The 25,935-nt window shown below is 51.6% G+C and overlaps 1 protein-coding gene across 1 annotated transcript; it reads right to left on the minus strand.

Annotated features, from left to right (window-relative positions):
• Positions 1-2,809: 2,809 nt before the first annotated feature.
• Positions 2,810-25,935, minus strand: NES (nestin). The gene is made up of 4 exons (XM_074980608.1): positions 25,032-25,935; positions 16,389-16,513; positions 11,224-11,297; positions 2,810-9,381 (listed from the first exon to the last, which is right to left on the minus strand). The coding sequence occupies exons 1-4, from the start codon at positions 25,833-25,835 to the stop codon at positions 5,093-5,095; spliced, it is 5,292 nt and encodes a 1,763-aa protein (XP_074836709.1). The 5' UTR covers positions 25,836-25,935; the 3' UTR covers positions 2,810-5,092.

The following is a 25,935-nucleotide window of genomic DNA, read 5'->3' on the forward strand; positions in this document are numbered from 1 at the left end:
TGCCTAGTGACCAAAGTATTTATATCATGTCATGTGAGGCGCTCGCCCTCAGCTATTAAAGCAACATCAGCTGGTGTTCACTAATCTCTAGTTGCTTGACACACCAGAGGAGTCATGTCCTGCTTCCATCTTTCATTCAATTACTCACTGCCACCTGCTGTCGCTGCTGCCCTGGGAGCAGCACCAGGTCTCCCCAGCAGCCTGACTTCCCTCCCATTAAAACTTGCTCCCATCTAACCAGATGCACCCCCGCCCCCGACCTATCCAGTCCCTGCACTGCGCCTGACCAAGGGCCCCTCTAATTTTGTCCATCCTAGTGCAGAATAAATTCTGTTCTGCGCACCAAGGCATGAGCAGATGTGCACCACTGGTAGAAACACAGGCTGCCGGCTGTGGGAGCTCCTGACTCTCTCCTGGATGGCTGCCCAAGGGCTCAGCTGATGGGGAACACTGGGACCGTGCAGGTCAATAGCCTGAAGCAGGTGCTGCGGAGCTAAAATTAGGCACATAGACCTTGCAGCTCAGCATCTGTAACCTTCCCTGCAGCGAGCCCTCTCTTTCTCCCTCGGTGGCGATACAGCCCCTCTCGGACGTTCATAAATCCATTGTCCCACCTCTGCCGTGGGGAGGGAAACATCACAATCTCCATTTTACCGCTGAGGGAAACTGAGGCAGGGTGCGGGGAAAGGGCCCGGCCCAGCATCCCCCAGCAAGTCAGTCACCGAGCCAGGTGTAGAACCCAGCAGTTCTGCGCTCTGCCTCACCTGCCTCTCCCAGGTACCGGTGAGACGCTGGTGGGCCCACGGGACTCTCCCTTTCTGTGAGGCTCACTGCAACAGAGGCACAGCGCCTAGAACGTCAGCTGGAGGTGCACTTCTTCAGCCCTTGCTCCCCACCCACCGCCCAGCCCCAGTGAGGTTGTGGCAGCTATACAAGGATGTGACTTCCCAGCCGGAACTTCCTCTGGAAGCTGCCCAAGAGGAATCGGAGGAGGCCACGTCCTGGGACAAGGCCTCTGGGAATATACTGGGGGGACCACAGGACGCGCAGCAGGGAACAGAGCCTGGCCCTGGGGGGGTGTGGGTGGATCAGAAGGAAGACTCATCCGCCCAGCACAGAGAAGGACTGAGCCGTCTGGTATCAGCTCATGCTCCCAAGGCCCAGTCCCGAAAAGGTATTCAGGTGCCGAACTCTCGCAGAAGGCACCGAAAGCCGTTTGCAGATCCAGGAATGAGTGACCACAGCTGGGCTTTGTGTTTCTGTGGGTGGTGCACAACCGCACATGCCTCTGTGCATATAAAAATTATTCTGTATAGGGATGGAAAAGAGGAGAGGGCGCCCTGGCCAGAGACCCTCACCTGCTTCTGCTGAGCCTGCCCCTCCTGGAACTTTATCTGCCCCTTGCCAAGGGAATGGAATGGAGAGGAAGGAACGGAAGCTCAGTTATCTTCTTGTCTCTTCAAATACATCACCACTCATGTGGGAGTTGCATCAGCCTGTCCCAGCTGGCACATCTTGCAGGCAGACAGCCAGGCGTCCTTTCCCAGTCTCTGTAGCATGAGCAGCTGCAATGTGCTGTCTCATGGCTGAATGTATCATCATGGTGTTTCCAAGCAGCGCTTACAAAAAGTCTTGGCTGGCTCTGCATTTGATTACACAGAAGGGGGTTCTGCAGGAACCAATTCAGCTCAGGGATCAGTGAGGGAGCGGCCAAGCCTAAATTGCTCTCCTGGACCCATATGGTCAGGGATGCATCAGAGTAGCTCAGAGCTTCTCCTCAATGGATTCCCAGAGCACCCTCCCAAGAGATGGGAACTTGAACTTTGCCATTCTATGCTAGAGAAATGGATGTCTCACTTCTCGTGTTCTGAATGCTCTTGTCTCCTTGGGCAGCGACTCCTTATTAACTTGGCGGGGTTGTGTGCATGTGTATTCCAAATTAACTCTGTTCACATAGGGAGTGAGGCGGAAGTTAACACCTGGCACGCTGCCCAGCTGATTAGCAGAGCACCCACAGCCACTCACAGATGGCAGTGTATGTGTCTCTCAGTGGTGCACATCCACACATGCCATGGTGCACAGAACAAATTTATTCCGCACATGGAGGGAAACTATTAGATGGACAACTGCCCACCGTCCCTGAGAAATGCTGCTGCGTTTTGGAGCATCCCAAAGGGAGCGAGTGAGAACATTGTCCAGCTATGTCAAACTCTCACCCTTAACTTCTGCTTCCTAAACCCAGCAAATATCTAGGGGGCTGGTGGTGGCAGCTCAATGTTGGCTGCTATGAGGGGATGTGGGGAAGGATTACTGGAGGCTTCTCTTGCAGAGCAAAAGAGTTGACTTCACCCCAGATGTCAGCCCCAGTCCATGGAGGGCTAGCTCAGTGGTTTGAGCACTGGCCTGCTAAACCCAGGGTTGCAAAAATCCTGCCAGGCTGGTGAGGATGCAACAGAATCATTTGAGACTTTCATTCCACTTTGCAGCAGCAGCTGAACCAAGGGTTTGTCTAGACTGGAGGTTTTGCTCTACAAATCCATTGCCAAGGCACTTAACTTTTGCTAATTAGGATTTATGACTTGCACGGCGCCAGTTTGGGCCGGACTCCAGAGTGCTCGGTGCTACATACACACAGAATAAAAAAGCCAGGCCCTGCCCCAGAGAGGTCTCTGATCCAGCCACACCATAAATGTTTGCAATTAGGGCTCAGCCTCTGTGACCTGGAACAATTTATCTGTGGTGTCCGGACCTGCTAAGCAGGTTGGCATGTTGCTTTGAAATTACACCAATTAGAGGGCAAGACGCTGAATCATTGAGGTGGGAAGGCGACTGCTTTATTAAATTATAGACTGGGCACAGAATACATGGTGCGACTCATCCCAGCTGGTTTTACGGGGACCCGGTAGCCAAGCCGAAAGCTCACTGGGAGCATCTGTTGGGTGGCTGCTTCAAGCCATTCACCGGGATTCAACGCAGCTGAAATGCATGCGGATGCCTGCAGAGGGGTTCATTCATCTTTGGGTTACATTGTGTCTTCTTCATATACTGCCTGGAACTGCTAAGTGATAGCTCAGCAGAGGAAAGTGGGGGAAAAGGTCTCATTCTTTCTTGGATCAGGACTAGTAATGAATGAGTTGGACAAACTCTGCAAGGGTGTTTTCCTCCATTGGTGAAGAATCTGAGTGACCACCAGCCCCTCATAATCGGTGGGGCAGAGGGAGATAGCTCTCAGGTTATTAGGTGGTTCCTTCCAGGATCTTTGTTAGATCAGCCAGAGGAGAGGGAATGAGCTAATTTGAATGTCTTGCACCGCATATTCGACTGACTCAAATGAACCTTTCTGGCTCTGATGGTGCGATGCCCTGAAACAACCTCTGGAACTCCCAGCTGCAGGATGTTGTGAAGACTGGGATTTAAACAGGGTTAAATAAAAGAGCTAGATAAATTCATGGAGGTTAGGTCCCTCAGTGGCTACTAACCTAGATGGGGAGGAATGGTGTCCCTGGCCTCTGTTTGCCCGAAGCTGGGAATGGGTGACAGGAGATGGATCACTGGATGTTTCCCTGGTCTGTTCATTCCTCTGGGGCACCTGGCATTGGGCACTGTTGGAAGACAGGACACAGGGCTAGATGGACCTTCGGTCTCACCCAATATAGCTGTCCTTATGCTGTAATGCATCCAGAGGGGATCTGCCCCATTGCCGTTGAAGGAGTGGGATATACACCAGCTGAGGGGCCAGCCTTGTGTATACGCAGTCCATGCATGGGACCTAACCAGAGTGCAGTGTGTCCCTTGTCCCCACAAAGCAGAAAGGCATCACTGTCTGATTGCTGCAGGTAGGGGGTGCTGGTACACGGACAGACCTAGCCAGGTGCTATTGACAGGGAGAAAGAAGCCTTGGAAAAAAGTTTGCCTTCAAACTTAGCTGAGTTCCTGACTTCCTGCCTCACTAAAGCTAAAGGCAAAGACACAAGTGGTTGTCTCAGATGCATCCTATAATGTTGTCTTGGCTAATACCCTGCCAAGGCTCCTGGGAACACTCAGACCTAGTATGTTTCAAGGGGGAAAAGGACCATGTAGTGAAAAGCCCTGTTTTACTCTGGGTGACGATTTCTCTCAGGGCTGGTGTATTTTATAGCTGATGCTGGAAATGGATAAGACAACCCCAGCGCGGAGGAGACCTTCATTGCCCTAGGAGGATCACTGTCCTAAAAAGATGTTGGGTGGCTCTCTAGATATAGAGTGTGAAAACATCCTTGAGCAAGCTTAGTCTTGGCAATTCAGTAACTTCTGCAAGTGCAGTCAGCCCGTATTTCGCTGTGGGTAAAGGTCATTTTCCCTGCTCACCATCCAACAGACCAGAGGCATTTAAAGGCCTGGAAGGTCTGCTAAAGACATAAAATGTAAATTAAGTACCTTTGTAAAGAAAACAGACAGACAAACCAGAAGAGTGAAGTTAAACAATCCTAGAGCAACCATGGAGCTTGATTCTTATTTCCTCCAAGGTCGGCTTGGGTAATGGGGCCTTTCCACAGAGGTGAATTATCCTTACACACTGCCAGAGTCCTGGATAATGGAAAGTCAGGTCTGATGTGTAACTTATTGTATGAAAAAAGTAATTAAAAAACCCCTCATCTGGTGCATACTTCCCATTCCTAAAATCCTCCTTGTTGCACCTAAAGTGTGACTTTTCCAAACTGTGGGGAATGGACGTAGCCAATGCATAAAGCAGTGCAGAGCTAGCATGTTCCTTTCCATGAATTGTGGGCTCCAGGGAGATATGACAAACCCCTAAGTCCCTGATTCTCTTTTGCTACATTCTGCAGGGCACTGGAATTTAAATCTCAAGTGTGCAAAAAGAAAATCCAAACAAGTGTGTTAAAAACATTAAAACAATTGGTGTTAAAAGGGGAAATTTCCTAAATTCTGCCTCCGATTGTCAATAGAAAATTGCCTATTGTAAGTTTAGAAGGGGGCCATTAGAGTAGAGAGGGAGTTGAAGATAGAACATCTGCCCTACAATTATATGGTTTCACTTGAGCAGAGGTAATGGCTGTGATGCATCTGTGATCTGCCTGCCTTGCTTACCCCTTCAGTCTTCTTCTGAAGACCATGATTCCTGGTCGCCTTTGAGCTCGAATTTCAGATGCTGGCCGGGTCCCAGGTGAAAGACGTCATCTCCGAAAGGTGATGGGACAGAGAAGGGCTGATCCTCAAGGCTCTGTCTTTGCATGCATGCACTTTGCATTATGTCCACGAATTTGCTGCTGTCGGTCTCATTGGAGAGCTTTCCTTTCTTGGAGTCTTCTCCTGTTCTGTGGCCTTCTGCAGAGTCTGGTGTTTGCAATGGGCTCTGACTTAGCCTAGCTTCTGAGCAGGGGAAGGTCTCTGGTTCCTCTCCGTGGAATTCCTGGGTGATGGTGACCGTCCCCAAGCATTCATCCGCAGAAGAGCTCCCCTCTCGAGATTTTGCGCAGTCGTTCTGATCCGTTAGTAGCTGCAGGTGGGAGAACCCGTTCAATATCTGCTCTTCATGCAGCCCGTTCAGTTCTCCGTTGGTGTTGCTCTCCATCCAAGCATGACTGGACATCGTCAGTTCCTTGGCATGTGGTGGGGAGGTCACCAGAGTCTCCTGCAAAGCCTCTGTCTCACTCGTCTCAGATAATGCAGGAGAGGAGTCACCACTGTCTCTCCCGACCTCCTGCATCTGGTCTGACACTTCAGCAACGTTTGGACTCTGCTGTTCATCTTCAGTATGCAGCTCTGAAAGCCTCGCCCCCAACATCAGCTCTTGGTTAAACTCCAGAGCTTGCTCTACAATCTCCAGGATGTCTGAGTCTTTCATGACATCTGCCGGAATCTTCGCCACCATCTCCATTGAGTGGTCCATGCTGCTTTGATTCATCTCAGTGGCATCCTTCAGCTGCCTGGGGTCAACTCCCCCGCTGATTTCTGAACCAGAATCTGGATGGGATTGGGTGGCATTGGGTGACTCCTCATCCTCAGAAGAAAGAGGGCTGCGGGAATCTGGGCTTCCTTTTGGGCTCAGAGGCAGCTGCTCTTCCAACACAATCTCTCCTAGGTCAGCTGTGCTGGTCAATGGAGAACCCTTCTCAGCATCTTCAGGTTCTAGGTCACCAGACTTGATAGCATCCAACATACCATCACTCTCCATTTCAGCATCACCTGGAATGCTGCTGCAGTTGCTTTCTTTTGCTGGGCAATCATTGTCCTTTTCCACCTCCCAGGTGAAATCCGAGCTCCAGGGCTCTCTCTCCTCTTGAGGAAACTCTCTCTCCTCTCTTTCTTTGCTGGTGTTGCTCTCCTGTTCAAAGGTCTCCTCAGCCTCCTCTTCCAATTCAGCAGCAAAAACCTTCCCATCTCTTGGCATTTCAGACGGCTCCGAGTGTGTTTCTGGATCTTGTCCAGTGAGATTTGCTGTTTCGACTTCGAGTTCTTCAAAGTCCTCCAAAACCTCAGCTTCCTCCAAACTGGGCATGTCTTGGCTGGGTGCTGAAACCATGAAATAACCTCCTTCTTCCTCTGCCCTCTCTGGTGCTCCTGCCAACACCATGCCAGATTCCTTCTCCTGGTTGCTTTCCCTCTCTTGGGAGCTTGTTGGGGTGGCCCTCTTCTCTAGCTCTCCTACATCCTCTGGAGAGACTGAAGGGCTTTCAGGGGCTGGTGGTGAATCTCCACCAGCATCACTTGCTGAAGGATGTTGGTTGGATGTGGCCTCAGCCGGCACCTCCTCTTCATAGAAGCGCAAGGGCGTGCTGTCTGGCAGTGTTTCCTCCAACCTAATCCTCCTGCTACTTTCCAGTTCCTCCTCCGTCTCTTCGATTTTCGGGGAGGCGTTGGGGGAGACGTCCTCCAGGGATTCCAGGGAATCCTCAGATTCTGAAAAATCACCTGGGCCCTTGGAAGTCATGTTTATGTTCTCCGGCCTTTCAGGTTCTTCACTGAGTTCTCCCGCAGCTTCACCTGCATCGTCTGCCTTCGGTTGCGTCTCACAAGGCTCCTCCAGCATCTTGGTTCCTTCTTCGTGGATTTTGTGGCTTGGGGAGTCTCCAAGCTGCAGGGGAGGTTGGCTCTGGATGTTCTCAGATGCTCTTTCACTGCTGTGCTGGTTGTCTTCCATCAGCTCTGCGTCAGGGCTGGCCTCCTGCTCTACTTTGACATCCAGCACTGCAGAGTCAGCGCCTATAAAGTGACCTGCATCATCTTCCATTATTTCTTCCATCTTTGCACCCAAAGGGCCCTTTATCTGCTCCTGTTCACTTTCTGTTTCTCCTGCCCTGGTTGTTAAACTGTCTGCCCACACTGGCTCTTCAAGAGCTATGTCAGCTGCTTCCTCCATCTCTGTATTTCCCACTGCATCTTCTTTGCCCTCCCCTTCCTGCTCCTTCAACAGTTGCCTTTGATAGCACTCTTCCACTTCTTCCTCTTTGCCCAAGGACTCCAGTCTCTCAACCTTCTCCAGATCCTCACACTCGAGCACAGCATCTTGTTCCAAGCTGTTCTCTTGCAGATCCCCAACCACCTCCTCTACGGTATCCTTCTCCTGCTTTATGGGTTCACATCTCAAGGCATTCCCCTCTGTAGCAAGATCCTCATCTCTCAAAGTTTCCCCTTCCAGCTTTCCCTTGTGTCCATCACTGTCCTCTCTTGTTCTATCCACGATCTCATCCGCCAAGATATTTTCTTCAGTCTTTGGTGCGGTCTCCTCCCCAGAGATGACCTCTTTGATGCTCATCTCTTTCCTTTCTTCCTCTCCTACTGCTGTATCTGTCTCAGGAAGTGGCATTTCCTCTTGCTGCTCAAATTGGTCCTCTTTGGTCCCTCTAAGATGTTGTTCTTGGTGACTTTCCACAACTGAAACTGGGGGACTTTCCAAAGGCAAAGGTGGGTGACTGCCCATGGGGAAAGCTTGAGTTGCTTGTACTTCTGCCTGCAGAAATTCACTTTCTCGCATCCTTGCTTGGAAGTTGTGTTCTTCCTTCTCCTTAGAAGGGCTCCAGAGTTCTCGCCTTTCCTCATCTTCTGACAGATGGAACGCTTCTGTGCTCACAACTTCCAGGTCTTCTCTCTGATCAAACTCTTCCAGAGTCCCTTCTACAGCAGCTGGAGCACAGGGGTCACTTATTCCCTCTGCCCCCGCTAAAACCTGCCCACCATCATCAAATGGGCTATCCAGCTCTGTGCTTTTGCAAACCAGGTCCAGCTGCCCACACATCTCTGCGCTCGGTAATCTTGGTGTCTCCTCTTCTTCACTCTCATTTTGCTCCCAAGATCTCATGTCTTCCTGAGTACTTATTTCAGGCCTTCCCTCCATGGCTAGAAGCTCAGAGATGCTTCCTTCGGTTTGCTGGGCTGAAGGACCTAAGCTTGATTCCGACCCTTCTCTGTCCTGCTGAGCAGGGCTTTTCACACCCTGGAATTCCTGCATGTTGGTTTCCCTGGTCACCTCTTCACAATGGGTCTTCAGGCCACTATCCATTTCATCTGTGGCTTCGGGGCCTTTGACTGCCTGGAGCAGCTCTGTTGGATGGCCAGCTTCTGTCTGGCCTTCATGCTCAGTCTCCTTTCCTTCTTCTAATCCCTCTGTGCTAAGAGAAGCAGCTAGCCCGCAAGCCTCTTCCAGGAGAGCTGAGTCAGGAGAATGCACATCATCTGGGGCCCTTTCTGCTTCAAGAGAGCTGGAGTCAGCGCGATCAGTTACTTCCTCCAGTGCATCTTCCAGTGCTTCATGGACCAGCTGGCTGGGACTGAGTGAATTTTTGGGAGACAGCTTTCCAGGTGGTTCTTCGCTGAGATCCTTCTTGATCACTTTCTGGGCTTCCTCATGACGTTTGTCCTCCTGGGCATTCTCAGCTGCTTCCACCTGGCTTGCAGCTGGATTTCCGCCTTCTGCTGCCAGGCTCCTGCATTCCGTGTCTGCATCGGACCATCCCACCGGCCGTGGCTGTGGCACCGTGGAGTGCATGGAGTCAAGCCTCTCAAATGGCTCCTGGGAGAAAGAACTGGCCAAAGTCTTTGTTTCGGCAGCCCTAATCTCTTCTCCAGGGTGGTCTGAGTCCTGCACGACGGGGGCCGAGTTGACCAGAGCAGCGGTGTCCGTCCCAGCGTGGGCACTTTTCAGGAGTGGGGACTGAAGGACTGAGTTTATTTTCTGGAACTCTCTAGCCACAGGGCCATCGCTCTTGGGCAGCACGGCAGCAGCTCGTAGCTTGGGGGAATCGTTTCGGTTTCTCGATAGCTGTGTGTTGCTCTCTCCCTTCTGGAAGGTGGTGGGGCTCAGTCTGTAGTCCCAAGAAACCAGCCTCCTGCTCTGAGGTGTCACGGTCTGGAGTTTGCTGTTACTCACTTCCAGCTTGGCATCTGCAAAGAGTGCAGAGGGAAACAAGCACAGTCAGTAGCCAAGGAAGTACCACCAGAAAGAAAACATCAGCTATGCGAGGGCAACCAAAGAAAGGCACACCAGGAACTGAAGTCTGCAAGCTGAGGTCAGACTCTTTCCAATTTTAAGGCACAAGACAAGGGTGATTAATTGTCGCAACAAACTACCAAAGAAATGTAACCTCTATCTCTTACTGTCTCCTGGTCAAGAGTGGCTATTTTTCTGGAAAGATGCTTCAGTCGAACATGTAACCCCAGAAGAGTTGCAGCTGCTTATACCACAGAGAAATGGGTTTATTTTTAAATAGCAACTTTTCTGCAAGTGGTGGGTGAAATTCACCCCTTACCTGAGGATCAGCACCTCTCAAATCTCAGCTTATGTAGACCTTAAGCAGTGGAAAGGACTTGCTCTGGACACTGCACACAGAGATCTCTTTTGTCCCATATGCCTCCAGGAATCGCCCATCATTGAAATGCAGCTGTCTCTGGAGTGGAGTATAGCAGCTGTGTGACAGCGTACAAGAACAGTACTCAACCAGCAAGGTATGGAATGAGAGGATTAAGAGCCAAACTCTTCCATCCCATTTAACAGCGGTGCACTGTGCAGCTGCAGACTGAAGCAAAACATCAGTTTGCCAGCTAGAAGTTAACAATTATTTCTTTTATGCACAAGGAAGATGACTCTGTCCTGCTTCACATCAGATGGGCCTGATGCCAGCTTCCTCCTTTACAGTCATTGAAAACAAAGCTGCACAAGATCTTCTTGAAACATGAACGATGCCTACTCTGCGTGCTTAGAACGACACTGCAACATGTCCCCTAGACGTGAGCATCAAAGACGCAATAACCTGTCATGTCGATTGTTGGATGAATGAATTAGAAACACGAGACCAATGATAGGGCTGTGAACAATAATCATACCTTGGCTAATGCCCTCCACCCGTACGCCTCAGCAGTCAATCAACACCTATGACACCTCCCACCACCCTGGGTGTGGTGGATGCCAACTCCTGCCACATTATGGCCATTCTTGTGATACTCAGTGGGTTTTTTTTTCTTAAAGCCCCAGCTCCAGGAGTCCTTTGATCACGTGAGACTCACAGCTTTCATTTGGGGGAAAAAAGGGCAGTGCGCTCTTAGGGCCATTCACTGGACCCCACCCTGTCCTCAGGGCTGTGCAGAGCAGTGGAGCTGAGCTGCTGCAGCACTTCAAAGCAGCAGTGGTGGCCGGTGCTCCGGGTGCCTAGGAAAGGCCAGGCACCCAGGATACTGCCCGCTTTGTCCTGCCCGCCATCAGCACGCCTGGTTTGTGCTGTGTGTCTCCCCTCTGTGGCCCCTCCACAGAGGAGACAAGTCCCTTACAGCTGCTGCCTACAGGTTATGTCTGCACTGCAGTGAAAACCCCACTGGAGGCCAGCGCCCCACTGTGCCAGGTGCTGTATGTAGGCACCGTGAGAGGCCCGTATCCAGTGTTTGGAGCTTGGGCTGCAGGGCTCTACAAATGCAGTGGAGATGTTCAGGGCAGGCTCAGGCTGGACAGGGGTAGGGCCCAAAGTCTGGGCCTGAATGTCGACAGTGCAGTTCTTAGCCCAGGCCCCTGGGAGCCTGAGTCTTCGCCCGGGCTCCATGATCTGGCGCTGTGGGGCTCTCGATTGCAGGCTGGAGGTACTCACAGGGACCGGGCAGGGGGAGGTCAAGCTGTGGTAGCTCACGCTGGTCGCTCTGGAGGCCTCCTGTACAAGGGCTGATGCAGTCAGACCGCCCCATAGCACATGCACAGCAGCAGAGCTGCTGGGAGCTGGGGTGGGAGAGGGGGCTTCTTACCTCTGGAGCCATTGACCAGTTTGACCTCTGCCAAAGGCACCTGCAGTCTGCTGCTCTCTGCTTCCAGGAGCGTCCTGAAAGGAGCAATGAGACACCATGTGATTTACACAGAGTACAGCAGCTCCCCACTGAGACCAGTGCCACGCTGCAGTGGGTGCTCTACATAGACACTGTAAGGGGCCTGTGTACATTGTGCCCAGATGTCTTCCTTTGTAAAGGGCTGTCAGGCAGGGAGGGGCAGGTGCTGCCAACTCTCCAGCCTCAGCAGATGTGTGGGGCTGGCACAGGACCAGCGCTCCCTGTAAGATGAGCGCTTGAGCAGCCGCCCAGGAGACGTGCAGGGGCCAACCAACTGACTAGCAGAGCGCCCACAGCTGGCAGTGTGTGCGTCTACTGGTGTTGCACGTCCCCATGTGCCTTGGTGCACATAATAAAATTTATTCTGCCCATGGCTGGAAAAAGTGAGAGGAACCAGGCCCCTGTAAAGGAAAGGCAGAAGCAGTCAATGGCTGTAGACTGCCCACCCCCCAGCAAAATACATAGGGACCCCATCTGAATGAGGAGGAATCATTTCAGGGCACGTGCTGCAAATACAAAGGGCTGCCTCGCCACCCCGACATTCGAAGGGATGTGGGTGAAAGGTTCCAGTGTCGAGAGGGCAAGTTACAGGGGAGTGGTCTCACTCCATCAGCTCCCTTCCCCCGGGAGTGGAGGTGCTGCAAACAGAACAAAGTAAGCTGGGGCACTGGTTCTCAGGCCTTCCCCTGCTTCTCTCTGTCTTCTCGGCTGTATGCATATGGCCTCCCAGACCTGGCCTGGCTTCAGAAAATGGAGCAACCCAAAAACCTCCCCCCTCCCCCAGTGAGGCAGAGCAGTGCGCCACATGGGGAACCTGAGGCACAGCACTGTGATTTGGGTTCGGTCACATGGGAAGTTTGCGGCAGAGCCAGACACTGCAAAGGCTCCTGAGTGAGAGCTCTCGCCACTAGACCATCCTTCCTCTCATCCTGCCTGCTCACTAGAACTTGCCTGGACGGCGGGGGGTGGGTGTCCCTTGCAGTCTGCCATGGCACACCCCAGATCTTCTGTCCCACGCTCAGCCTAGTGCTGGGGACCATTGTGCTCTGGGACAGAAGTCGGGGTTCCTAGGGGGGCCCTGAACCTGGCAGCTCTGCTGGAGGACCACCCTTGGCAATGCTGCATTTGCTGTACTGCGTCCTTTGCCAAAGAGAACCCTTCCTGCCTCCTGCCTGCTCACCCGCTCCCCTTTCTCCCCACTCCACCCTCAAACTACACAGGACACTTCCCTGCCCTGCATCCAGCGGGACTGATACACAGGCCCTGGATGACATCATGGCTAGGCCCCAGGGGCTCCACAGAAGATGCTATTCTCATGCTAATCCCTCCCCCCACCAAGTCTACTTTTGTCTGGGAACCATCTGGATAGGAAGGGGGGGCGGGAAAGTAGCTGGCCCGCAGGTTCCCAGGGACAATCCTTGCAGGAGGGAGGGAGAGGCGAACCGGACAATGAAGCCAACGGTGCCAAATCCCACCGGTTTATTGATTAATCCCTTTGCGAAAGGGGCTTTTTAAAAGACAAAACAAAACACCCAAACTCTGGTGCAGGCGGGCGACTCCGTGGCTGCTCATGCTTCTGTCTCACCCCCCCCCGGAGTTTTCTTTCCGGGTGATTTAACCCCCTCCCCGAGCCAGGCGGCTTTAGGGCTCAGGTCCAACCTGCAGGAGTGCCTCAGAACACCAGGGCCATGTCTACATTGTGGGCACAACAGTGGCACAGGTGTGGAGCGTCAGAAGGCAGCCACTTGCTACGTGGATGGATGGGGGTTTCCATCAATGCAGTTAATCTGCCCCGCCGAGACACAGTAGTGAGCAGAGTTCCCTCTAATTTTTCCCATCTGTGTGTGGAATGAATTTTGTTACATGTGCCAGAGCATGTGTGGATGTGCACCACCCCCAGAAACACAGACTGCCAGCTGTGGGTGCCTGCGAGCACTCTGCGAATCAGCTGGGCTGCCCCTGAATGTCTCCTGCGTGGCCACCCCAGTGCACAGCTTACAGGGAACCCTGTGCCACGCTGCCACTATTGCTGCAGCAGCTCCTGACCCCTCCTGGGCAGGGCTGGCAACAGATTTCACCAGGCCCTGGCAAGGCAGGGGGGGACTTGGCTCTGGGCCCCTCTGGATGGGGTGGGGCCTTGGGCAGAAGGGATGGGGCTTGGGCTAGCCCAACCCATCTTGCCCTCAGCACTGCCTGGGCCATGCCGCTGTGGTGGATTGGAGGTTCCTAAACCACTCACAGATTTTTGAGAATGTTATGCCTTTTCTACACAGGAACATTTTTTTCTGCATAATATAGAGTGTGGCTATAACAGATATGTTTACACTGGCATAAACTCAATTTCCAGCCCTCCTCGCCAGCCTCTGTGGATACACTTATTCCAATATCAGGATAGGTGGCAAATGCAGGCAGTGCGACCTAGTGGATATCACACTGGATTGGGACTCAGGAGATGTTGCTTCTAGTCCCTGTGCTGCAAGGGGACCGGAGAAAAGTCACTTTCCCTCCCTGTGCCTTAACTTTCCCTTCTGTGAAATGGGCATAAGCCTGATTTTATACGGGGGAAAAGTGACAGCAATTGCTGTTAGGGTTTGGTTTCTAGTCAGGGTTGACACTTACTGCTGTTTGGTGGCCTAAGACACTCTTTCCTTTTGGCCAGTTGCCCAGGGGAGAGGCATCTGGGTGGCTAACCTGGCTGGCACTGGACAGCTGCCTCATTTTAGCAGAAGCATCAAGAGCAGAACAGGCTCCAGCAGGGTGACAGGCAGCAAGGGCAGGTTTGCATAGCAAAGTTATTTTGGAATAACAGCTGCTATTCCGAAATAACTTTGCGAGGGTCCACATAAGGCAACTGCTATTTCATATTTGGTAACCTCATTCCGCAAGGAATAGGGCTAGTTCTGAAATAGATCTATTAGAATGCAGGCTGCGTAGGCAGGGAATAGAGGCTATTTTGAAATAAGCTATTCTGGAACAGTTTATTCTGAAATCACACTGTTGTGTAGTATCGGAGGGGTAGCCATGTTAGTCTGGATCTGTAACAGCAATGAAGGGTCCTGTGGCACCTTATAGACTAACAGAAAAGTTTTCAGCATGAGCTTTCGGGAGCACAGACTCACTTCATCAGATGCTGAAGTATCTGATCCAATTTGCTCTGATCCAACTGACAGAGACCAAAAACTACAAGAACTTTACCAAATATTCATAAACCTGAATTACCCACCAGGAGAAGTAAAAAAACAAATCGACAGGGCCAGACACATACCCAGAGACCAGCTACTCCTAGATCGGCCCAAAAAAGCCAAGAACAGAACACCACTGGTCATCACCTACAGCCCCCAACTCAGATCACTGCAACAAATTATTAAAGACCTACAACCTATTCTTAATCAGGATGCTACACTCCAGAAGGCCCTGGGTGACATGCCTGTTCTCTCCTACAGACAACCTCCCAACCTCATGAGGATCCTCACTAACAGCCACAGTCTGTACCCCAGGAACACCAGTCCTGGAACCTTTCCCTGCAACAAAGCCCGCTGCCAGCTTTGTCCACATATCTTCTCTGGAAATACCATCACTGGACCTAACCAGGTTACTCACAGAATCACGGGCACTTTCTCATGCTCCTCTACTAACATCATATATGCCATCATGTGCCAACAATGCCCAGATGCTTTGTACATTGGACAGACTTCTAACTCCCTTAGACAAAGGGCCAATGGGCACAAAACAGACATAAAAACATTCCAGATCCACAAACCAGTTAGTCAACATTTGAATGGAATGGGGCATTCTGTCAATGACCTCAAGGTATGTGTGTTACTGAAGAGACAATATCGCACCGTTTTAGAGAGAGAAGTGGACGAGCTGACTTATATTCAAATTCGGCACATTAACACATGGTTTAAATCGTGATGGGAACTTTCTGTGTCACTATAGGGGCTCGTCTGCATACTTGGCTCAGTCTAATTCTTGACCTTCCCCCCCCCCACCTCCACTCTCTGATTTGCTCACCTTGATTATCTTTTTCTGATTTGTCCTCCTTGCTTACTGTTTTTGGTTCTCTGTGTCTTAAATATTGAGTCTGTTCTGGTCTGGCTACGGGCTGAAGAAGTGGGTCTGTCCCACGAAAGCTCACCTAATAAACTATTTTGCTAGTCTTTAAAGGGCTACTTGACTGCTTTTTGTTTTGATAGCCCTGACTATAGGGACTGTCCCTATAAAATGGTGGCATCTGGTCACTTTAAGCCCCAGAGGTTGAAATCCCCCCTCCTCCCACTGGTGGATAAACAGCTGATGGGGGGGGGACTCTGAGAGCAAGACTGAAGAATACATGAGGGTTGTCCTACCATCAGCCCACTGGAGCCCATGATGCTCTGCTCCACCAGCCTTTCCTTCCTCCCGCACCTGATCCCAAAGACACCCCTGTACCAGCCTGGCCTGGCTGCAGGAAGGGGCACAGAGCACCCATGAACTCTAGCTGCTCTGCATACGTGCTTGCTGAGCTGCCTTGGCTGGGGGAGTCCCTACAGCCACCAGGTTGGCAGCTTCAGTGTGGCCTGAGTGGTCCTGGGGGCAAAATGCTCCTCCAGCCCCTAGCATCACTCTCTGATGCATGAGCTGGGGGGCATTGGGGGGCTGGGGACTCGGCTCAGACCGAGAGCCTGTGGCAGCAAAACGACCTCGCCTGCTGGGGGCAGGATTGAGTAGAGATTCAGAGGGGAGAGCGCCCCCTGCTGGGTCACCCACCCTGCTCCTTGCAGCACAGCGCCCCCTAGCACCATGCTGGGGCACTGCGGTAAGCACTGATTCCCGGGGAAGAGCGCCCCCTACTGCACTCACCATGGCACTAGGGGGCACTGTGCTGCAGAGGCATTGCAGTCCCCCCCCCAGCTCAGAGGGGCGAGCACCCCCTACTGAGCCACCCCCACCCTCCTCTCTGCAGCACAGCACCCCCTAGAGTCATGCTGGTGCATTCAGAGGCAGAGTGCCCCCAGGGAGCCACACTCCTGCCATGCTGGGGTGTTGCAGTCAGTGCTTGCCCTGAGGGGAGGGCACTGCTGGTGGGTGACAAGGGAACAACTCACCTGTAAGTAGCCACCTCCAGGCTGAGGGACATCTTCAGGTGCATGAGGTGCTGCCTCTCCTCCAGGACATGAGCAATCTGGACTCTCAGGGCCTCTTTCTCCTGCTCCAGGGACTCGAGGGCCAGCTAGAAACAACAAACAGCATCAAGATCAGGGTGCAGGGGGGTGATCCTAGCGGTGCTCTAGGACTCTGCTCACAAGCTCCAAAGCCTCCATTTGCAGCCATGATTGCAGATCTGATCTGTTGGGATCTAAGGAACCGCCCCGCCCCCCCCGCAACTATTCCTGCTATTTTTCATCAAAGGGCAGAATAAACTTATGTGCACCACCCAGAGGCAGCCATGCTGCCTGCTATGGGTGTTCTGCTACTCAGCTGGATGGCATGTGAATCTCTCCTAGGCAGCCACCCAAATGGTCAGCTTACTGGGAACGGTGGCTCCTGAGAATCTCCCACTTTGCAATGTACTTGGCCACACCACCTCCCTGGGAGGCAGGCCTATGGGGTCATCTCCATTGGGCTGACAGGTGCAGAGAGGTGAAGGGACTTGCCAAAGGTCAGGCAAGGAGACTGTGGCAAAGCAGGGGCTGCCACTCAGCTGTCCTGTGCACCAGGCTAGTGCCCTGACTGCAGCCTCATCCTTCTTAAGTGCTTCCTCAGAGCACCACAACTTGGCTCTGAGCACACTCAGTCTTCAGGCTTGGGCTTGGTCAAGTCACATCCCTGATTCATGACTCAGTTTCCCCCTCTGGACAATGGGGAAATCCCATTGTCCTGGCATGGGAGGAGAAGCTGTGGGGAAGCACAATGGCCAGAGCTTCTGTGTTAGACATCACTGTGCTGCCACTTCCTCTCACTCATTGTGGGGTCTCTTCAGGCTGACCTACTGGCACCTTCCTCCCCACTGCAAGGTAGCACAGGGCCTCCATCTGGCCCCACCCAGAGCTCTAGATTCCAAGACCAGAAGGGATCACTGTTTCTTCCCCTGGAGAGCACAGGCCAGAGACCTACCCCAAACCATTCCCTAGGCCAGCTGGAGACAAGCTGCTGTATCCCCCTGGAAGACCCTGGCACACCCTGAGGGGTACAGGCACCCCTGGCTGAGACCCACTGCACTGGATCATTCTGTGCCAAGCAACTTTCAGCTCCAGTTTGTCTTGCTGGCAGAGGGGAGCTCTTAGCACCATCCAGGTTTGGGCCCTATACTCCATGCCAGATACTGCCAGACATATGGGGATCTCTCCCCAAGTGCCCCAAGGAAAGATTGTAGTGCAGTCAATGAAGATATCTGCTGGGATGTCAAAGAACTGGCATCTGACCCTCGCATGGCTGACTTGCAGTGGAGCCTCCCCAAGCCCCTTCACCCTTCTGTGCCTCAGTTTCCCCGATGTAAAATGGGTGTGGTTAATACTACATGCTCACCCCTTGTGAAAAGTGAGTGGAGAGCTACAAATACAAGGAGTGAGGGTTTATTACAGAGGGAGTACCTAGCTCAAAACCCATGGGCCGTGGCAGGTGAGGGGTTAAGGCGCAGACTCCCAGGCTTGGGGCGCAGGCCGAGGAGAAGAATCTCCAAGGGGGTGTGGGTGGGCAGGGAATGCTGAAACTGTCCTTTGTAGCCACCAATTAATTAGCATCTAAATCAGGAGCCAGCCAGTGAAAGGATCAAAAGGTTAGTTCGTCCTCGCATGCCTCAGTGGGCTGTTCAGCACCCAGCGATGCTGGTGGGAACCTTTGGGGGAAATGGGAGTAAAGAGTAAGAAGAAACACAAAGCCCCTGTTCCGATCACTGTTGGGTGGGGGCATTTCCCTCCCCAGCTCAGGTAATTTATCCAGCCTCTGTCTGCATGGTATTGGAGCAATTTACAGTCACGAATAAATTCTCCTCTACAGTGGGGATCAGCAATAGCTCATTTCATAGATGGGGAAATTGACATGCAGAGAGACAGATTTCCTAAGGGAGTCTGCATGAAGACAACTAAAATCCCTGACTCCTACCTAGTGCTTCCAGAGATCTCAAAGCACTTAACAAAGGAGGTCACTGTCACAACCCCCATTTTACAGATGGGGAAACTGAGGTGCAGGTTGGGGACTTGACAAAGACCCTGTGGCAGCAACAAGAATTGGATCCAGGTGTGATATCTTCTCAAAGTGCCCCAAACCCAAGGTCAATATGTGTCAGCAGGAGAGATATTTGTGGTTGCTAAACTCAACCTGCCTCCCACGTAACACTGCAGACCCCCACCCCACCCCAGGAAGAAGCAGTCCCCTGTAGTATCCATCCAATCACTGGACACACAGCAAACCTCACCACCTCCAAAGAGAGAGCACGCACATTGGCTTGTTCCATTGAGCTATGGAAGTGAACTTAATATTACAGCATGAGATCCCCTTACGATAAAACAGAGTTCTATGTAGCACTGAAAAGCAGGATTGGAATTAGAGCTGGGGACAATAAAACAAAAGTATGTCAAGTTTCTAAGAGGGTAAACAACTTTAGGAAGCTACAAATCTTTGCAAAAGGACTTCCAGGAGGAGGAAGTTGCTGTAACTAGAGTTTGGATGCAGATTTGACAAAAAGGAAAAAAAAAAACAGATTTTTTCCTGAGTTTCTCCCTTCTGCCCAGAGTGCTCCTCTGGGAAATAGAGAACCAAATTCCCTTTTCCTTCTCCTAGTTCCCCTAAACTCACTGTGGTTTTAGTCTCCAGTGTCTTCCCAGGGTAAGTTCACCCCAGCCACACCTGCCTTTTGCTGGTGATTTACATTCAAATAGTTTCCTTGGTGTTGGTTCCCCAGTGTTTAATTTAGAGCTGTGGATCTCAATCTTTTTGGCTTGTGGCCCACTGCACTCAGCGCCAATCTTTCTGCCATCCACCAGCCAACCACCCATGATACCCTGTGCATCCACTTAGTTCTAACCCCCTTAATTACTAAATTATTCATGAGCCCATTGGAGCATAGAGACAGAGCTACGCAGCTATAACATAAAGGGGGGATGCAGGTCTGGAGAGCCAGGGCACACTCCCCGTTTGCAGGGGAGGAAGTCCCAAGCCCCTGGCCCACCTGCAAGAAGGTCACGGGCCACACATGGTCCACGGATCACGCTTTGAAAACCACAGATTTGGAGCAGATGCAACTCCATGCTCCAGTTACTGCAACCCTCCCACTAGCAGGTCCTGTGATTGGACATCATGGAATGGATCACTCAAAGTTACCTTGTTCTGTTCGCTCCTTCTGAAGCTGGTGTTCATTAAAGATGGGCTATTGAGCCACGTGACTGGCCATGCTGTTCTCATAAAATAATTACCTTTTCTCTTGCCTGGAAAAATTCCTTTTCCCCCCAGCGTTTGGCAACAGACTTTGAAGTGTAACACCAGTAAGTACCCCCAGTTCCTCAGACAGCATCAATCCAGCATTTCACTAGGATGCTAGTGATCAGTGTGTTGCTAGCCTTCATTTAGTACTTTACATGATACCTGGATAAATGTGGTGGGTGGAGTGAGTTTGTCAGGCATGAGAAGAGTAGTGAACACCACTGGGTCTCTGTGTTCTCCTGTTTCCCAGTCCATTGTGCCATCGCCAGGGCACTGAATTTCAGTGGCACCTGCTCTGCTTAAATATCTGCAGATCTCAGGCACCTAACTACATTCATGCACCCAACCCTCCAGGCTAAGTGACTCACCCCAGCTCATGCCGGAAATGTATAGCAGAGAGGGGAATCCCCAGGCTTATCCAATGGCAAGCTAATACATCAGCCCTTGCACCATCCTTCCACCCAGGGCTGCGCTCTCTCCTTTCTCTCTGGATGCTATCAGGCTTTTCCCTTCCCTGCGCATCGGAAACTCTGCTCCCTGTCACAGCCAGTGATGTAGCTGTCCTTATAGAGTAAGCCCCTTAGTGTAGGTAGGTGAAGTGGCTGTCAAGCCAGAGTTTGCAGCAGTATAGTGTATGCTGGTCACAGGAACAGGGGAGGGTGGTGTCATTTTTCCCATTTGCAGAGAGGGAAACTGAGGCACAGAATGAGGGAGTGATTCCTTTGTGGTCAGGTTAGCTAGTGGCAGAGTTGGGAATACAACCCAATAGTCCTGGCACCAAGTCTGCTGGTGGGATGGGTCCTTTGGCAAGACCATGTACTCCACTCGTGCCATCCTGTCTCCATGTTCCCCTGACAAGTCCCCGAGCCTCCTGAGAAAGATTTGTTTTGTGGGGAGGAATACCACCCATTTCGGTTGGGAACCATGCCAAATAGAAACCACTTCAAAGCTTCACAGCAGGAGGGACAGCCCTGCGCCCTGCAAGAGCTTCCGGGGATACAGACAAAGGGTGGGGAAACTGAGGCATGGAGCAGTGTAAGGACATCAGCCAGGGTAAAATCCGTGTGTCTTGGTGCCAGCTGTAGCCAGCTTTCTGGACTCCAGTGCCTGCTGCTGCCAGAACTCCCAGGCCCTGAAGCACTTCCAGTACAGGTCATGTCTCCGCTGTCTGGAACAGCTGTTCCCCACGAGGCTCGTTGCTTGCAGTGAGTGGACCCTCCAGTGCAGCCTGGAAGGTGGTTTGCCTGGAAAGGGCTGGTCCAAAGCCAAGTTCTCCTATTGCATTTCTCCCCACCCTTTCACGGCCCTTCTCCCATACAGGAAGTCATCACTCAGCAAGGGGTAGAGATGAGGGGACCGTAACTCATCAGTAGAAGAAATTTTTCCTTCCCAATCCAATATGGTTGGGGGTGGGTAAGAAAAATGCTGCTTGGGTTAGTTAGTCAATTTCTGCACTAAGTGGGAAAATAACCAGGCTGCAGGAACCAGCATGCCCTGTAAGCTGAGTGCCTGGGTGGCCACCCTGGAGAGGTTCAAATGCCACCCAAAGAATTAGCAGAACATTCTCTAGTCGGCCGCATGTTTCTGTCTGTGGTGCACATTTGCACATGCCTCAGTGCATGTAACAGAATTTATTTCAGACATGGATAACAAAATTAGAGGGAACATTGTCCAGAACCTCTGATCCAGTGACACCAACATCGCATTGAGATTGCCAACTTTCCCCCGGGCATCAGGGCAGAGCACAGAGCCTGTTCTCTCCTGCTCAGAGGCATGAAAAATACTCTGGCAGTAGGTTTAGGAGCACCTGAAATAAATTGGTCCATGGATTAGGGTTGGAAAGAAGGGAAGAGAAGGGTGAATGTGAAAAAGAAAGAAAAGAAAGATTAGTGAGAATGGAAAAGGACAGAAGAACAAGAAAGAGTACATCAGGAAGTGAGGAGAAAGAGCTGGAATGTAGAGCTCGGTTGCTGAGAAAGCTGGGCTGAATTAATCCTGAAATGGGGTTCAGGCATATTTGGGAGAAGCCAGAAATCCCACTGGGGAATTGAGAGTGACTAGGGTAGAAATCTGCTACCACAAACCCAGCAGGATGTAGGCTATAAAAAACCCAGCCAGCTTCCCCCTTCACTCTGTTCTAACCACATTCCACAGTCCCATCCAGATCTTTTTTTATTCCTCTAAAACACAACCAGGCTGAGGGCTGTAGGGGGTGGGGAGAATTCCTGGCTGTTCATATCAGCAGCCCTTAGCAAAATTTAGAACTGAACTTTCACAGCATTCCTTGACCCTTGTCCGTGCTGATAAAAACTCAGCGACACTCCTCCGTTGAATTATTCTTGCAGCTGTTCAGCTGCAACTGTACAAAGCTGGACAAGATTCTTTATTCCCAAGTGCTCATTCGACCACAGTTACCTGAACCAAACAGCTGCTGGGACAACTGGGCCTAGGAGCTTGTGGGGGCACATGGAGGCCATGGGCAACTCAATCTCTTTTCCAAATGAGGTTTGATCTCATTTGACAGGTCTCATTTTCAAGCGTTCTTCCCAGGGATGCAGCAGAGATCAAAGAGCTGGGTGTGTGAAATTGACCCAACCAGCAATTTGTGGTCCAGAATTCCTTATAGTGGTGTGAATCTCAAGAAACTCCATCAAAGACCATAGGGTCACTCAGGCTTTACTCTAGTGTGCATGAGACGAGGATCTGGCCCCAACCCCATTTCATAATAGTGACTCTAGATTTTCAAGGATGTGAGATCAGAATCTAGCCCTAACTCTGTTAAAGTTAGTAGAATTCCTGTAGATTTACCTAAGTATATTTAGTTTACACAGTATATTCAAAACTAGAATTTGGCTCTTGGGCTTCCATAACAGAAAGGAACCTGCATGGAATCCTCGTGGACCAAACACACCTCTAAAAGTTGAGGCTGTTTGAAATCTGCTCCAACAGCTGAATTTTGGAAGCAGCCCCTGGGGCTCAACCCATCTCCTGGATCCAAAGCCTAATTTGGTAGGCTGGGTGCTGTTCCCAGCTGAGGCAGTCATAGAAGATTAGGACTGGAAAAGACCTCAGGAGGTCATCTAGTCCAAACCCCTGCTCCAAGTAGGATCATCCTCAAATAATTCATCCCAGCCAGAGCTTGGTCAAGCTTGGCCTTAAACACCTCTAAGGATGGAAATTCCATCATTGGTCTAGGCAACCCATTCCAGTGCTCCTAGTGAAATAGTTTTTCTTAATATTCAACCTAGATCTCCCCATGTACAATGTGAGACCATTGTTCCTTCGTCTGCCATTTGTCACCACTGAGAACAGCCTGGCTCCATCCTCTTTGGAACCCCCATTCAGGTAACTGAAGGCTGCTATGAAATCCCTGCTCACTTGGCTCTTCTGCAGACTTAATAAGCCCAAATTATCCAGCTTCTCCTCTTAAATCATGTGCCCCAGCCTCTGAATTACTTTCGTTGTCATGTTACACTGGTAGGAATGCAGCAGTGTTACTTCTGCTCTCCAAGCAGTCAGATTTTGGCTCTTGCTCAAAACATCCCAGAAACCAGAGATGCTCACTGCCTCCTGAAGCCTCCTTTGTTTCACTGAGATTTTGTGGTGAGAGGATTTTTTTTTCCCTAGACAGTAACTCTAAGTGATGGAACCATCTGTTTCAGAACGCCTGGAAAAACTATTCTCCTGGAGCTGGCATCCTGGGTCTCTGAGATCTGCATCTTGTCATGGTCTGAAAGAATGGACCCAAAATAACTGGGACAATTTCTGATGCAGAGTGAGAGAGTCACAAGTATATTGTGAGCAAAGACAGGCTTATGCTGCAAAATTTCTGTTAGTCTATAAGGTGCCAGGGGACTTCTTGCTGGTTTTGAAGACACAGACTAACATGGCTCCCCCTCTGATAAGTATACTGTAGTGACGCGGGATGAACAGATCACCTACGACTGTGAGCAAGGCAAAAGTGTTTCCACAACCTCATCATTTACGCTAAGTTGTATAGGAGTTGTATGGGATTCATTTATGATCCAACTCCCTGTGAATGTGGGTGAGCCAGGATTTTAGAGCAGGCTGTACAACGCACCTGTCAGTCTAGCAGTTAAGGTAACTGTCCACCTATGCTCCATGCATGGTGGTTGCAAAACTAGGCATGAGGGGGCTTGCTGCACAGTTTTGCTTCTGATTCCAGGAGTTTCTGAGAGTTCTCCCTCATACTGGACAGTCCCACATTCACACACTAAGAAAGCACCGAGTCTAGGATGTGTTAGTTGCTTGCTCTTGATCTCAGAGCTCAACGGACTGCATCCCATTCTCAGCTGCATCAGCCCTGTGCTGTGCATGTTAATTGCCTCCCATCCCAGCCCCAGGGAGCTAAGTATCATTGTCCCACTGCTAGGGAGGGAGAAATGGAAGCACAGAGCGGGAGTGACCCTGAGGCAGCGCCAGCTGTAGCACTGGACAGTCTGGGTCTCCTGTACCTTAGCCGCTGGCCCACACACCTGCCCTAAGCTGGTGCAAGGTTCCCAGGGCTGTTAAGGCAGAGAGAGGTGTAATGATAAGCTAGGAGCTCTGGCTCCCACTCCCCCCCACCCGAGCTAACCCCTGGAGAACACTCCCACCCAGAGAGCAGATTAGGACTCACGAGCCCTGACCAATGTTCCCTTTCATTTATTCCATCCATGTGAAGAATAAATTTTGTTATGTACACCACCAATAGTAACACAGGCTGCCGGCTGTGGGTGCTCTGCTAATCAGCTGGGCAGCCCCTAAATCTCTCGTGGGTGGCCACCCAAGCACTCAGCTTACAGGGAATATTAGTCCTGATCCACAGTCTCCCTGAGTCTAGGTATAAGTTGAACCTCTCTAGTCTGGCATTCTCTCATCCGGCAACATCCATAATCGAGCATGATCTTAGTTAGCAGGACAACCACTTATCGGGGTGTGGCCAAGTTTTCTGTGGTTCCCATAAGGTTTGTTTGCAGCCACCAGTCCTGGCTCTCGGTCTTCTGTGCTGTTATTTAGCTGTAATTTACCCCTCAATGTCTTTGAAGAACCCAGGAAGCAGTGGGAGTGTTGGTAACATGCTAGAAAATATTGACATCCCATGGTCCGGCAAATTCTCTCATCTGGCAGCAGTCAGGTCCTGAGGGTGCCAGACTAGAAAGGTTCAACCTGTCCTAAAAAAACCTCCCTGCCAGAGCCGGGGACTCAGAACCTGATGCTGTGCACACCCAGATGTTTGCAGGAAGCAAACGGCTGTACAAGCCTGTCATGTTGGCTCTCCCTTCCCCTACCCCCTTCCCCACCCACCTGCCAGGAGCAGCCTGACCCACCTGGAACTTCTCGGCCTCCCCTCTCTGGTCCTGCCACTGCCTGGCAAGGCTCTCCTCCAGCATCCCCTTCCGTGCCTTGAGCCCAGCCAGTTCCTTCTCCAGCTGCTGCAGCTGCAACTGGTTCTGCCGGTTGCCTTCCACTGCTTTCCAGAGGTCCTCCTTGGCCTGGCAGAAGGAGCTCTCCAGCTGGGAAACCTCATTCTTGTAGGTCTCCACCGCTTCTCTCCAGATCTCTGAGAGCCTCTTGGCATAGTCCTCCACCTCCACGGGCTGGAAAGCCACCGGCGTGGAGCGGAAGTTCTCCAGGCTCTGGGAGAAGCTTGCCACCTCCTGCTCCAGCCCAGCTTTCTCCTCCTCATGAACTTCCAGCAGCACCTCCATTTCCTTCTCCAGCTGAGTGGCTCGCTCTCTCAGCCAGATTTGAGCCCGTTTCTCCTCCTCCAGCTCCTTTCTGCTCAGGGCCAGCTGCCGTTTGGCTTCTTCCTGGGCCGCCCGCTCCTTCTGGCAGCAGTTCTTCACGTGCTGGATTTCCTCAGACAGGTTGTCTCTGGCCAGCTCTGCTGCGTGCTTCCCTCTGAAGGCCTCATCCAAGGTAGCCCTCAAGATGCTCAGCTCCTCCTCATACTTGCACCTCCAGGTGCTCTCCACTGGGCTCTCCTTGGCATTCTGGATCTCGGCTCTCAGCAGCTCATTCTCCTCTTCCAAGAACTTGACCCGGGCCAGGTAGGCTTCCAGGCGCTTATTGAGGTCCCACATCTGGAGGGATTCCTCCCCAGGGGCTCGAACGGCCAGGAAGCCCTCCATGCTCTAGTCCACCCAAGGCACCGCTTGCCAAGAGCGTGGTCCGCTGGCTGGAGGGGAAGCGCAGGGAGCAAGTGGCTGAGAAGAGACCAGAGCAGAGCTA

Source organism: Carettochelys insculpta, chromosome 30 (assembly GCF_033958435.1).
Source record: "Carettochelys insculpta isolate YL-2023 chromosome 30, ASM3395843v1, whole genome shotgun sequence".
Lineage (NCBI taxonomy): Eukaryota > Metazoa > Chordata > Testudines > Carettochelyidae > Carettochelys > Carettochelys insculpta.

Excerpts from the sequence above, each read along its gene's own strand:
- NES (XM_074980608.1), bottom strand. The coding sequence starts at position 25,835 with ATGGAGGGCTTCCTGGCCGTTCGAGCCCCTGGGGAGGAATCCCTCCAG. Across the intron at positions 16,514-25,031 it reads GGGAGGCCGAGAAGTTCCAG|CTGGCCCTCGAGTCCCTGGA; the intron begins GTGGGTCAGGCT and ends TGTTGTTTCTAG. Across the intron at positions 9,382-11,223 it reads ACTGGTCAATGGCTCCAGAG|ATGCCAAGCTGGAAGTGAGT; the intron begins GTAAGAAGCCCC and ends CACTCTTTGCAG.